This window comes from Rhinoderma darwinii, chromosome 1 (genome assembly GCF_050947455.1).
Source record: "Rhinoderma darwinii isolate aRhiDar2 chromosome 1, aRhiDar2.hap1, whole genome shotgun sequence".
Classification (NCBI taxonomy): Eukaryota; Metazoa; Chordata; class Amphibia; order Anura; family Rhinodermatidae; genus Rhinoderma; species Rhinoderma darwinii.
Genome location: NC_134687.1, coordinates 284288358 through 284303317, shown reverse-complemented (window position 1 = coordinate 284303317; position 14960 = coordinate 284288358). Strand labels below are relative to the sequence as shown.

At 41.4% G+C, this 14960-nt stretch overlaps 1 protein-coding gene across 1 annotated transcript in view; it reads left to right on the top strand.

The window, feature by feature from the left end:
* COMP (cartilage oligomeric matrix protein) overlaps positions 1-14960 on the top strand; it is a 188456-nt gene that overhangs the window by 132749 nt on the left and 40747 nt on the right. The window contains exon 12 of the mRNA XM_075854768.1: positions 12491-12543. Coding sequence (XP_075710883.1) covers positions 12491-12543 — 53 coding nt within the window. The remainder of the gene's footprint in view (positions 1-12490; positions 12544-14960) is intronic.

The following is a 14960-nucleotide window of genomic DNA, read 5'->3' as shown; positions in this document are numbered from 1 at the left end:
GGCTGCGTGCTTTACGCGCAGCCGCCATCATTATGACACTCCGTTTGGATGTTTGTAAACAGAAAAGCATGTGGTGCTTTCCTGTTTTCATGGTAGCACAAACCCCAACATATAAACATACAAATAAATGACAACCACAACTTTATAATTGGAAATATAGGCCGCAATGTTTATTGAGGGTTACCCAAGAATAAATAATTCAATCCAACATAACCATAAAATTATTGAAAATTCATTAATCAATCATCATCAAATTATTGAACCAAGTCCCCCCAGCATTAGCTGGGAGACTAAACCCCACTAGTAAACATCGCGACAGGGAAGCCCTTTTAAAAAAGAGGAGGGCTGGGCGGGGCTTGTCTTGAATCTTCTTCAAACGGCCCGGAACACTGCCGGAAACCAGAATTTAAACAGGAAATCTTCCCGGCGTTGCTGCTCATTATCCAATCAGTAAAAAGCGCGGGCTTCACGAGCGCAAGGTGGAAAATTCCAGAACCTGCTCGTACAATCCTGTACAGCTGACCTGAACCTGACCCATGCAGGTAAATACCAACTGTAATAATAAAAGAGGGGTGGGGAGGAAGAAACCAAACCAGAAACCACCAACCTTTAAATCATAAAAATTATGTGGGGCTGTGATACCATGTGTCCCCCAAGCGATTGCTATGGGGGGCCCTGGCATGGTAACACAAACCCCAACATATAAACATACAAATAAATGACAACCACAACTTTATAATTGGAAATATAGGCCGCGATGTTTATTAAGTGTTACCCAAGAATAAATAATTCAATCCAAGATAACCATAAAATTATTGAAAATTCATTAATCAATCATCATCAAATTATTGAACCAAGTCCCCCCAGCATTAGCTGGGAGACTAAACCCCACAAGCCATAATCATCGATACATGCCCCCCCCCCAAACATCGCAGCCATTTTTCAATAACATTTTGCAGACCTTAAAAATATCAATCCCCACTTCAGAAAGATGAATATCATCTGACCTATAAAGGCCTGATGTAAAACCCTCCAGATCAATATGTCTGTATGAAAAACCCCCTAAGGCTATGTTCACACGGGGTCTTTTGCCGAGTTTTTTGACGCGGAAACCGCGTCGCAAAACTCGGCAGAAACGGCCCGAGAACGCCTCCCATTGATTTCAATGGGAGGCGTCGGCGTCTTTTTCCCGCGAGCAGTAAAACTGCCTCGCGGGAAAAAGAAGCGACATGCCCTATCTTCGGGCGCTTCCGCCTCCGACCTCCCATTGACTTCAATGGGAGGCAGGAGAAAGCGTGTTTTCTGCCCGCGGCGCTCAATGGCCGCGGGCGAAAAACGGCGCGATCATTGCTATTCACACGGAGTATTTTGGGGGAGGAATATCTGCCTCAAAATTCCGTTTGGAGCTTTGAGGCAGATATTCCTCCCCCAAAATACTCCGTGTGAACATAGCCTAAAGAGGGTAAATACTTCTCCATTGCTCGATTGACTCTCTTTCTTATTTTCTCTAAATATGAACATACCTTACCTGTCCATAATAATCGAGGAACAATTTCCGAAAAAAATTAAAACAGAACTGGGAAACATACATTTTATTACAGCTAAATCTCTTCTCATTTCCCAAATTAGCTCTAATGTCCTAACTTTTCCAATGTCATTACCACCGATATGAATTATTAAAACGTCCGGACATGGCCAAGACGAATTCAGTTTCTTCAATTCAGCCATAACTCTCTTCCACTGTAATCCTCTTATACCCCACCAAAAAATATTAAAAACATTCGGATCAAAAGATAAATTCTCTGAATAACTCCGCTTGCTTGCTCTCTTCTGAGCCCAAAAGATAAGAGTGGCCAACTATCCAGACCACTAATTTTTTTACCTAAAGGAAATAATAATTAACTCATAATCAACAAGTCAGGTCTAATATATAGTCTAAATCTGTTTGATTCCCATCTACCTATACGCTTAATTATTGATTCATCCAAACCTAATCTGGCTGCTTCCGTAGCAGCCCCAATTCTAAAAGAATGATATGAAAATTTAAAATCACCCAAGTCTAACGCAACTAAACATTTCTTAAAAATTTAAGTAAATTGGAACCTGGTTAATGGAGACATATCCTGGTGTAACAAAAAGGGGCCTGTAACTGCAGGTCTAATTTTAAACCATTCCTGAATATTTAGTACCGGACAAATTTCAGAGCCTTCAAACTTATTTAGACGAATCCAGAAACCACGACCAGACTGATCCGTTTTTGATTTTCTCAAGAAAATAGATGCAAACGAACTTCCCAACTGAACATCTTTACAATCTAAACCAGAACTAACTTTTTTATTAATCAATACTAATTCACCTATTCTTAACCCCTTCCCGCACCTTGGCGTAACTGTACGTCCAGATAAGCAGTAACTTCGCGCACCTGGGCGTACAGTTACGTCCGCGCTTTAAAAGATAACCGCCGCGCGGCGCTACACCGCAGCGGCGGTTAACTGTGCAGGGTGTCAGCCCTGCTCTCCCCGTTGCCGATCAGCGGCCTGTCGCCGCTGAAATCGGCAATTAACCCCTTCGATGCGGTGGTCGATTGCGATCACCACATCGAAGAGGTTTACAGCGGATCGGCAGCCCCCCACATGTATTTGCGGGGGCTGGCGATCCTTATCATGGCAACCAGAGGCCAGACAATGACCTCCGGGTTGCCATGTACGGAAGCCTCGGAGGATCAGCCTCCGGCCGTTCCTCCTCTGCTTCCTGTCAGTGTGACAGTTACGTCACAATGACAGTTAGAACACATTACACTACGTGTGTAGTGTAATGTGTTCCAGCAGCGATCAAAGCTGCCAGTCTAAGTGTCCCCTAGTGGGACAAGTGAAAAAAGTTAAAAAAAGATAATAAAAATGTTTTGAAAAAGTGTAAAAATCAAAGTTAGAAGTGACATAAACAAAGAATGCTTTTTTTCCTATAATAAGACTTTTATTATAGGAAACAAATTAACACGTTAAAAAAAGTACACATATTTGGTATCGTCGCGTTCGTAACGACCCCAACTATAAAACTGTAATATTATTTTTCCCGCACGGTGAACACCGCGAAAAAAATAAACGAAAAACAGTGCCCGAATCACAATTTTTTGGTTACCAACCCTCCCAAAATATACAATAAAAATATACAAAATATACAATAAAAAGTGATCAAAAAGTCGCATGTACGCCAAAATGGTACCAATACAAACTACATCCCGTCCCGCAAAAAACAAGCCCTTACAGCGCTTTTTTGACTGAAAAATAAAAACGTTATGGCTCTCAGAATATGGTGACACAAAAATTTATTTATTTTATAAATAAGTGATTTTATTGCACAAACGCTGCAAAACATAAAAAAATTATATACATCTGGTATCGCCGTAATCGTATCGACCCGCAGAATAAAGTATAATGGTCATTTATAGCCCAGGGTGAAGGCCATAAAAAAAACAAATAAAAAACATTGTCAGAATTGATGGTTTTTGGTCACCTTGCTTGCCAAAAAATGGAATAAAACGTGATCAAAAAAATTTCTGGTACCCCAAAATGGTACCAATGAAAACTACAGATTGTCCCGCAAAGAATAAACCCTCACACAGCCCCGGTGGAGAAAAAATAAAACAGTTCTGGCTCTCAGAATATGGCGATGCAAAATGTGCAGAGTGTTCCAAAAGCAGATAAGATCGGGCGCCATTTATAAGTGCGACACCGGCCACATATCTGCGGATTATTATTTATTTACTGCATTATTATACCCTCTTATTTTATACCCTGATGTACCCCACACAGATAACATGTACCCTGATGTACTCCGCACAGATAACATGTACCCTGATGTACCCCGCACAGATTACATATGCCCCCACATTATAAACTGAAACACCAGTAAAACCCCAAACAGAACAACTACCAAGCAAACTCTGTGCCCCAAAAGCCAAATGGCGTCCCTCCCTTCTGAGCCCTGCAGCGTGCCTAAACACCAATTTACGTCCACAGATATGGCATCGCCATACCCGGGAGAACCCGGTTAATATTTTGAGTCATTTGTCTTCAGTGGCACAAACTGGGCATAACATATAGTGCACTAAAATGGCATATGAGTGGAAAATTGTAATTTTCACTCCGCACCACGCGCTGCGCATTAACCCCTGCGCGCACCATGACATAGCATGTCGTAGTGTGGGGGGTGATGTATGGAGCGTCTCACGTGAAAAATAAAGAATTTAGAACGGCAAAATCGCTGTTTTTTTGGTCACCTTGGCTCTACCTAAAAACGTAATAAAAAGTGCTCAAAAAGTTGTATGTACCAAAAAGTTGCACCAATAAAAACGACCGCTCGTCCCTCAATAAATAAGCCCTCATACCGCTCTATTGACTGAAAAATAAAAAAGTTGTGGCTCTTGGAACGCGGGGAGGAAAAAACTAAGAAGGAAAAGAAAAAAATGGATCACTCCAGAAAGGGTTAATTACTTTCTAATGAAAAACCATTTATGACCACACGTGGGGTATTGCCGTACTCGGGAGAAATTGCTTTACAAATGTTGGGCAGCTTTTACCCCCTTTATCCTTTGTGAAATTGAAAAAAATGCAACATTTTAGTGGAAGAAATGTCGATATTCATTTTCACGGCCTAATTCTAATAAATCCTGCAAAAGACTTGTGGGGTCTAAATGCCCACTATATCCCTAGATAGATTCTTTAAGTGGTGTAATTTCCACTTTTGGGGGGTTTCCCCTGTTTTGGCCTCTCAGGGGCTTTGCAAATGCGACATGGCACCCAAAAACCATTTCAGCTAAATTTGAGCTCCAAAAGCCAAATAGCGTTCCTTCCCTTCTAAGCCTTGCTGTGGGTCCAAACAGCAGTTTATTACCACATATAGCGTATTTCCGTAATCGGGAGAAATTGTTTTACAAATGCTGGGGTGCTTTTTCTCCTTTATTCCTTGTAAAAATTAAAAATGGCTACCTTTTTTCAGAAAAAAAGTCGATTTTTACCTTTACAGAATAATTCCAATGAATTCAGCAAAACAACCGTGGGGTCAAAATGCTAACTTTACCCCTAGAAAAATTCCTTGAGGGGTGTAGTTTCCAAAATGGGGTCACTTTCCGGGGGTTTCCACTATTTTGTTCCCTCCAGTGCATTTCAAACGCGACACGGCACTGAAAACCATTCCAGCAAAATCAGAATTTCAAAATCCAAATGGTGCTCCTTTCCTTCTGAGTCCTGCTGTGGGTCCAAACAGCAGTTTATTACCACATATGGGGTATTGCTATAATCAGGAGAAATTGCTTTACATATGTTGGGGTGTTTTTTCTCTTTTATACCTTGAAAAAATTAAAAATTTCTACGTTTTTTCAGAAAAAAGTAGATTTTCATCCTCACAAACTAATTCAAATAAATTTAGCAAAAAAACGGTGGGTTCGAAATGCTAACTATACCCCTAGATAAATTCCCTGAGGGGTGTAGTTTCCAAAATGAGGTGACTTTTGGGGGTCTTTATTGTTTTGGCCCCACAAGACCTCTTCAAACCTGACATGGTACCTAAAATATATGCTAAAAAAAGAAGGCCCCAAAATCCACTAGGTGCTCCTTTGCTTCTGAGGCCTGTGTTTCAGTCCATTACCACGCTAGGGCCACATGTGGGGTATTTCTAAAAACTGCAGAATCTGGGCAATAAATAATAAGTTACATTTTTTGGGAAAAACCTTCTGTGGTATAGAAAAAAATGTATTACAAATGAATTTTGTATAAAAAAAATGAAATTTGTAACTTTCACCTCTACTTTGCTTTAATTCCTGTGAAACGCCTAAAGGGTTAATACACTTTCTGAATGCTGTTTTGAATACTTTGAGGGGTGCAGTTTTCAAAATGGGGTGATTTATGGGGACTTTCTAATATATAAGACTCTCTAAGCCACTTCAGAACTGAACTTGTCCTTGTAAAAATCGCCTTTTGAAATTTTCTTGAAAATATGAGAAATCGCTGCTAAAGTTCTAAGCCTTGTAACGTCCTAGAAAAATAAAATAATGTTCAAAAAACGATGCCAAACTAAAGTAGACATGTGGGGGATGGTAACTAGTAACTATTTTGTGTGGTATTACTATCGGTTTTACAAGCAGATACATTTAAATTTAGAAAAATGCTAATTTTTGCAATTTTTCGCTAAATTTTGGTGTTTTTCACAATTAAATACTGAATCTATCGGGCAAATTTTGCCAGTAACATAAAGTCCAATGTGTCACGAGAAAACAATCTCAGAATCGCTTGGATAGGTAAAAGCATTCCGGAGTTATTACCACATAAAGTGACACATGTCAGATTTTAAAAATCGGCTTCGTCCTGAAGGCCAAAACAGGCTCAGTCCTGAAGGGGTTAATGCTGCAAAGAAGGCGACTACAAACGCTGTGCGAAATAAACAAACTTCAAAACTGTCAAAACAAATCTGCTCCAAAGCAGACCACAATTTACTCAAAAGATCAACAGAAATAGGTCTCCTACCATCTGAGCAAGAAAAATTCCTCCGATAACCCTTCAGTAATTGCCTGACTGGAAAATAATTGATTGTGTTGTGAACCCAATAATTTCCTAAAAAATGAGATTCCTGACAGGATTTTTGAAATGTAAGACGCAGAAAATTCATTCTGAATTAAATCACAGATAAATAATAAAAATAGACCAACATCATCATGTAAATAATCGACCTCTAAATTTGCACAAAAGGAAAGCCAATCATTCCATGCAGCTGAATACTCAGCCAATGTTCTAGGTGCTAATGAATTTCTAATATTAGAAGAAATCAATCCCAGATCAAGTCCCACAAATGAATTGGGCATGGGATCCCTTCTTCCTCTGCCTCCGGAGCCAGCTCTCGAAACTTCTGCCACTGACAACGAGACAGAGAATCTGCTAAATTATTACTTCTTCCTTCAATATAACTCGCTTTCAACCATATATTAAAAGATAGACAACACAGTACCAAATGTCTTAACAGCTTAGTGGTAAGATCACATTTTGATGACAACGTATTTATAGCAAATACAACTCCTTTGTTGTCTGTAAACAAACGAATTATTTTATCTTTAAATTCAAAACCCCAAATTATGATAGCAACTAGCACAGGAAAAAGTTCGAGTAACACTATATTCATTATCCAAGAATCCGGCCAAGTCTCTGCCGACCATCTACCACACCAGTATGCTCCATAGCCACTACTACCTGCTGCATCCGTGAATAAAGAAAGCGAGTCTGAATCTTCAAAATCTTGCTGCCAGCAACTGTGACCATTGAATTTGCTCAAAAATTCAAGCCAAATTCCCAGATCGTCTTTCAAGTATCTCGATAATCTGATATGAGCCCTAGGCGACTTCAAACCCCGCGTAGCAAAATAAAGTCTCTTAGAAAAAACGCGTCCCATTGGAATAACTCTGGTAGCAAAATTTAATAAACCAAGTAAAGATTGTAGTTCCTGTAGCGTAGTTTTCTTTTTTGCTAACAGCTCAACCAACAAAACTCTGATTTTTAACAACTTATCTACTGGTAATCTAAATTCCATATTAACCGAGTCTATAACAATACCTAAAAACTCTAAACAATAACAGGGCAAAACCAGTTTTTCTTTAGCAAGTGGAACTCCAAAATAACTAGCAACTTCAATAAATTTATCTAATAACTCTAAACATGAAAATGAATCAGCATAACCAACAAACAATAAATCATCAAATAATGTAATATACCTCCATTAGGCATCTGTTCCTGAACTACCCAATGCAAAAAAGTAGAAAAAGCTTCAAAATAATGACAGGATACTGAGAATCCCATCGGGAGGCATTTGTCAAGATAAAATGCATCATCAAACTGAAAACCTAAAGAGTTGAAGCCACTAGGCTTAACTGGTAATAATCTAAAAGCTGATTTTATGTCAGCCTTAGCTAATAGAGCTTTGTGGCCAAACTGTCTTAATAAAGCCACTGCCTGATCAAATGAAGCGTATGTAACTGACGCTCTTCCTTTATCTATCTCGTCATTTAAAGACGTCTTCTCCGGGTAAGAAAGGTGATGAATTAGTCTAAAAGACCCAGCCTCCTTTTTAGGAACTACACCTAAAGGTGATAACCTGAAATGACTAAATGGAGGAGTACTAAATGGGCCAGCGATCCTGCCTAACTCTAATTCTTTACACAACTTTTCCCTAACAATAGCTTTATGCATATCTACTGATTTCAAATTTTCAACCCAGCAGCAGCCATGACCAATAAACATTGGAATTTCAAAACCTTCATTGAAACCCTTAAAAATGAGCTCAGCTTTCTCCCTGTCTGGGTAACGCTCAAGCCATGGGCACATTCTTATTAGCATCACTGGCGTCCATGCTTTTTGATAACAACTTGGTACTTGGCTGTTGCTGCGCTGACTGACTCGCTTTCTTGAAACATCTACACATGGGGTGAGCGCCCCCACAAAAGGAACACTCATGTTTATACCTACAATTACTAAACCATTTGCAAGTTGCTTCATTAAAAGCGAAACATACACCTTTCCTAAGGTTACCTTGAGCAGCATTTTGCTGTTTAACCGGCGCAGCTCTTTGTGGTAACATTAGATTGAGCCAAAGACCCACATCTTTAACCCCCCAATTAATGGACGGGTAAAGTGCTAACTTCTGTCTAAACATTTCGTCATAGTTATACCATGCCATACCGCCAAAATTGCGATAAGCCTCAAGAATAATGTCAATATGTTGAAATAACCGGATATTTCTCACCTAAAACTGCAGAATAAATACAAAACGCCTGCAACCAATTATTAAAAGATCTTGGCATACTACGCTTCCTATCATCCTCGTTCTTTTCATCTTTCTTATCACTACGAACAATATGTTCCTTAGCTGAGGGCAATAGTGATAAGACTTCAATAAATTCATTACGCCAAATGCGCTCTTTAATATTCTTCAACAAATGAAAACCTAAAGGTGACACTTCACACGAAATTGCCTCCTTAACACAAGTCTCTACAACTCCTGCACCTCTAATAAAGGAACAACACTAACAGACTCAGCAACCTGTGGCAAAATGACAGAAGTATTACCATTACTCTCTATCACTTTATCATTTGAGCTGTTCTGTTCACTCCATTCTCCAGCTGCTGTACTGGGAGCTGCAGCTTTAACAATAAAATCTGATAAAACCTTCATAAAATTAAAAAGATAGACATTTTGGTTAGCATTCATCTCACCACTCGCTGGGTCCATTGCAGGCTGATTTTCTCCCGACCTTGAACCGGCAGGCGGAGCTAAGCCCTGCTGGTCCTGACGAAATCCCTCTCTAGGCTGTGCAGTTCGTCCTGAGGAAGCTGTACTACGCTGCTGCTGTGAGGCGCTTTCCCACCCTTCTGACTCTGCAGGACGATGGAAACTCTGCCTCGTCACTGTCCCACGGCGTTCTGACGACACCGACCGCGGACGCTGTCTCCCCTCTGCTGACAGGCAAAACTCCGCCCTTTGGCCGACTGAACGACCACTGCTTCTGCTGCCATGAGGAGGCGGTGAGTAAATTACCCGGCTCCTCCTTGTCCTCTTGGTCGGCCTCCTGTCAGTCTCTGTAAGGCCCGGCTCCTCCTCTGTAACCGCCACACTCCGCTCCTTCACATCCTGTGGTAGTCTTCCTCCTTGTTCCGGTGGCAGCTCTGCTACATTAAGGCATCTTCTTAGCCATTCCTCACCTCCCGCTGACTCCGCTCTCTGTAGTAGCTGTTGCATAAGGTCCTCCATGGCTTGTCTTGAATCTTCTTCAAACGGCCCGGAACACTGCCGGACACCAGAATTTAAACAGGAAATCTTCCCGCCGTTGCTGCTCATTATCCAATCAGTAAAAAGCGCGGGCTTCACGAGCGCAAGGTGGAAAATTCCAGAACCTGCTCGTACATTCCTGTACAGCTGACCTGAACCTGACCCATGCAGGTAAATACCAACTGTAATAATAAAAGAGGGGTGGGGAGGAAGAAACCAAACCAGAAACCACCAACCTTTAAATCATAAAAATTATGTGGGGCTGTGATACCATGTGTCCCCCAAGTGATTGCTATGGGGGGCCCTGGCATTCATCCTTTTCACAGCTGTTGCGCGAATCACGCTTGTCCCACGGAAGTGCTTCCGTGGGGCAATGCGTGATTTTCACGCACCCATTGACTTCAATGGGTGCGTGATGCACGACATACGCCCAAAGAATGGACATGTCGTGACTTTTGCGCTGCGGACTCACGCAGCGTAAAAATCACGCACCTGTCTGCACTGCCCCATAGACTAATATAGGTCCGTGCGACGCGCGTGAAAATCACACACGTTGCACGGATGTATATCTCGTTTGTCTGAATAAGCCCTTAGGGTTGTTTCCTGACCCTGGTATTTACAGTGGGAGGCTAGTAAAAGTAAAATATTTTTACAGGCAATAGCGAGGACCGATATTTTTGTGTGTGCTGGCAGATTACTTATTATTTGGATTGGATGCTATGCTTTTGCCAGGCTGCCCAGCCCATATTAATGTCAGCAGCGTCAAAACTAGGTTAAGTGTGAGATTGGCGCTGGTGAGAGATTTGCAGAGCCTAATGCAGCAGAGAGTTAGGGCTCATCCACATGTAGCGGAATTGCAGTGTTTTTCGTCCACAATTGCAGACGGAAAAAAAACAGAAGAATACAGTAGCAGCAAAGTGGGTGAGATTTAGCAAATCTCATCCACACGCTGCGTAAATATTCCGAGTAGAAATTGACCTGCGGTGCGTATTTTTCAGACCGCTGCATGTCAATTCTTGCTGGACAAAGTGGACAGAATTGCTGCGTTTTTCAGAGTAGATGTCACAATCTCCCAGCATTGTGAAACACGCAGCAAAATACGCAGCAAAATACGCAACATTTTCTGCAGTCCAAAACTTAGGAAATCGTGCATTTTTGCCGCAGTGTAAAGTCTGCTATTTTCAACGGAATTGCTGCAGACATTTTCTGCAGCATTTCCGTTATGTGTGGACAAGCCCTTAGAGACCCTAAAATTTAGCAACTGGACATGCCTATGCAACCGTGAGAGTAAATAGCAGACGTTGGAGGAGTTACAGGGAGTCATTGTCTGTCTGAGCCTCCCAGACCTATCAGTGTGAAGTATCACCTACTTTTTTCCCTTGTTGGGATGTATTTCACGTGCCGGGTTTGTAATGTGTTTTTTGGTGTGCTTTGGGCAAAATCACTGCATAAGAGCATTAGAAAAACAACATGTGTAAATACACCCAGCACTTGGCCGATAATTTGGGGTAGAAAAGGTGGCAACTGTAAGGGTATGTTCACACGTGTATGTCCATTACAGCTGAAATTACGGAGCTGTTTTCAGGCGAAAACAGCTCCTGAATTTCAGACGTAATGGCATGTGCAGGCGTTTTTCGCAGCGTCCATTACGGACGTAATTGGAGCTGTTTTTCTATGGAGTCAATGGAAAGCTGCTCCAATTACGTCCCAAGAAGTGACATGCACTTCTTTGACATGGGCATTTTTTTTACGCACCGTCTTTTGACAGCGGCGCGTAAAAAAAATGACCGTCTGCACAGTACATCATAAAACCCATTCAAATGAATGGGCAGATGTTTGCCGACGCTTTCAAGCAGTATTTTTGGCCGTAATTCGAGGTGTAAAATGCCTGAATTACGTCCCTAAATAGTGCGTGTGAACATACCCTCAGAGTGGTGCTGTCATCCACTTGGGAGTCCGTCTAGCATATATGCCCAATCAAATAATTTTACAATGACGACTAAACGAATACTAGTTACTAATAGGACATCAGTGGTGATGGGGCATCGTTTCTAACTGCCAGTTTTACAATTTCCCAGACTGGATTCATGGACATAGCACATACTTGATACTAAAATGTAGGAAATATGCAGTAACAGCAAATTTCAGGAGACACAAAAGACTACAATGTAAAAGATTTTTCATTCTTTAACAGTGTGTCATTTTAATTCTTAGAATGTTATTTAGAAGGGACAAAGCAAGGCAATGCTCACAGGAGCAAATATTTGCCAGTAGCCACAGGATTGATAATGCAGTTGTGTTGCCTAGACATGAACTGTAGACAGGACTAATTCAGCTACCAGGCAGATGATCAACAAAAGTCGGGCAAACGCACTAACAGTAGACAAAGCAGGACAATAGTCAGGTACAATCTGGGTCAGAAACAATCGGTTAAATGGTCAAGGCTAAAAACTCTAGGAACGCTCGCTATATATAGGGTTACCCAACACTAGCCCACTGGCTGGACTAGTGGTGTGTACCACACATGCATCATCCCACATTTTGACCTGTCCCATCCTCTGAGTATTGTGCCAAGGGCAGCAGCTGGGTCTATAGGCCGATTTTGAGACATGAGTTACACAATGAAAGCTAGGTATATGCAAACGTTTCCTTCATATGCACTTCTGAATTTTTTCTTTTTCAGGCAGATGCAGACGATGACCTAGTGGGAGATCAATGTGATACCAATCAAGATCGGTAAGGAAAAAATAAATTCTGCATATTATTAATCATTTTTTTCCATTGCGAATGTACAGAGAAAAAATATTGTCTATAATAGTTTCAAAACATCCAATAAAATGTTCTGCTCATTTGAAGGGGTTGTCCAAGGATGGATATTACATTGTTTTTTTTTAAAATAAAAATAAAATAAATATATATACAGTGAAGGAAATAAGTATTTGATCCCTTGCTGATTTTGTAAGTTTGCCACTTTCAAAGTCATGAACAGTCTAGAATTTTTAGGCTAGGTTAATTTTACCAGTGAGAGATAGATTATATAAAAAAAAAAACTGAAAATCACATAGTCAAAATTATATATATTTATTTGCATTGTGCACAGAGAAATAAGTATTTGATCCCCTACCAACCATTAAGAGTTCAGCCTCCTCCAGACCAGTTACACGCTCCAAATCAACTTGGTGCCTACATTAAAGACAGCTGTCTTAAATGGTCACCTGTATAAAAGACTCCTGTCCACAGACTCAATTAATCAGTCTGACTCTAACCTCTACAACATGGACAAGACCAAAGAGCTTTCTAAGGATGTCAGGGACAAGATCATAGACCTGCACAAGGCTGGAATGGGCTACAAAACCATAAGTAAGACGCTGGGAGAGAAGGAGACAACTGTTGTGTAAAGGATCTGCCAGGCACAGCTTCGGGGTTAACTCCCATAGGTAATCAGTCTACACCTGAATCTACGTCTCTGAGACTGACTCCATCTTCCACCACTCAGGATGGCAGGCTTAGGAGTGGGAGAGCCTATCGCAGCCTGGCCAGACGGAGCTAGCTCCCGCCCTCTGTCTATTTATACCTGCCTTTCCTGTTCCTCCTTGCTTGTGATTCTTTCCGTGTGGTTTCCTGGCCCAGCTACAGCTCCTAACTATTTGATCCTGCTCCATACTGACCCTGGCTTACTGACTACTCTCCTGCTCTGCGTTTGGTACCTCGTGCTCTCCTGGTTTAACTTGGCTCGTTCACCACTGTGGTTGCTCACGGTGTTGCCGTGGGCAACTGCCCCTTTCCCTTTGCTTTGTATTCCCTTGTATGTTTGTCTCGTGCACTTACTGAGCGTAGGGACCGCTGCCCAGTTGTATCCCGTCGCCTAGGGCGGGTCGTTGCAAGTAGGCAGGGACAGAGTGGCGGGTAGATTAGGGCTCACTTGTTTGTTTCCCTACCGCCACCGTTACATGTTGGTGCAATAGTAAGAAAATGGAAGACATACAAAATGACTGTCAATCGACATCGATCTGGGGCTCCATGCAAAATCTCACCTCGTGGGGTATCCTTGATCCTGAGGAAGGTGAGAGCTCAGCCGAAAACTACACGGGGGGAACTTGTTAATGATCTCAAGGCAGCTGGGACCACAGTCACCAAGAAAACCATTGGTAACACATTACGCCGTAATGGATTAAAATCCTGCAGTGCCCGCAAGGTCCCCCTGCTCAAGAAGGCACATGTACAGGCCCGTCTGAAGTTTCCAAATGAACATCTGGATGATTCTGAGAGTGATTGGGAGAAGGTGCTGTGGTCAGATGAGACTAAAATTGAGCTCTTTGGCATTAACTCAACTCGCCGTGTTTGGAGGAAGAGAAATGCTGCCTATGACCCAAAGAACATCGTCCCCAATGTCAAGCATGGAGGTGGAAACATTATGTTTTGGGGGTGTTTCTCTGCTAAGGGCACAGGACTACTTCACCGCATAAATGGGAGAATGGATGGAGCCATGTACCGTCAAATCCTGAGTGACAACCTCCTTCCCTCCACCAGGACATTCAAAATGGCTCGTGGCTGGGTCTTCCAGTACGACAATGACCCGAAACATACAGCCAAGGAAACAAAGGAGTGGCTCAAAAAGAAGCACATTAAGGTCATGGAGTGGCCTAGCCAGTCTCCAGACCTTAATCCCATCGAAAACTTATGGAGGGAGCTGAAGATCCGAGTTGCCAAGCGACAGCCTCGAAATCTTAATGATTTACAGATAATCTGAAAAGAGGAGTGGGTCAAAATTCCATCTAACATGTGTGCAAACCTCATCATCAACTACAAAAAATGTCTGACTGCTGTGCCTGCCAACAAGGGTTTTGCCACCAAGTATTAAGTCTTGTTTGCCAAAGGGATCAAATACTTATTTCTCTGTGCACAATGCAAATAAATATATATAATTTTGACTATGTGATTTTCTTTTTTTTTAAATATATAATCTATCTCTCACTGGTAAAATTAACCTAGCCTAAAAATTCTAGACTGTTCATGTCTTTGACAGTGGGCAAACTTACAAAATCAGCAAGGGATCAAATACTTATTTCCTTCACTGTATATATATATATATATATATATATATATATATATATATATATATATATATATATATATATATATATATATATATA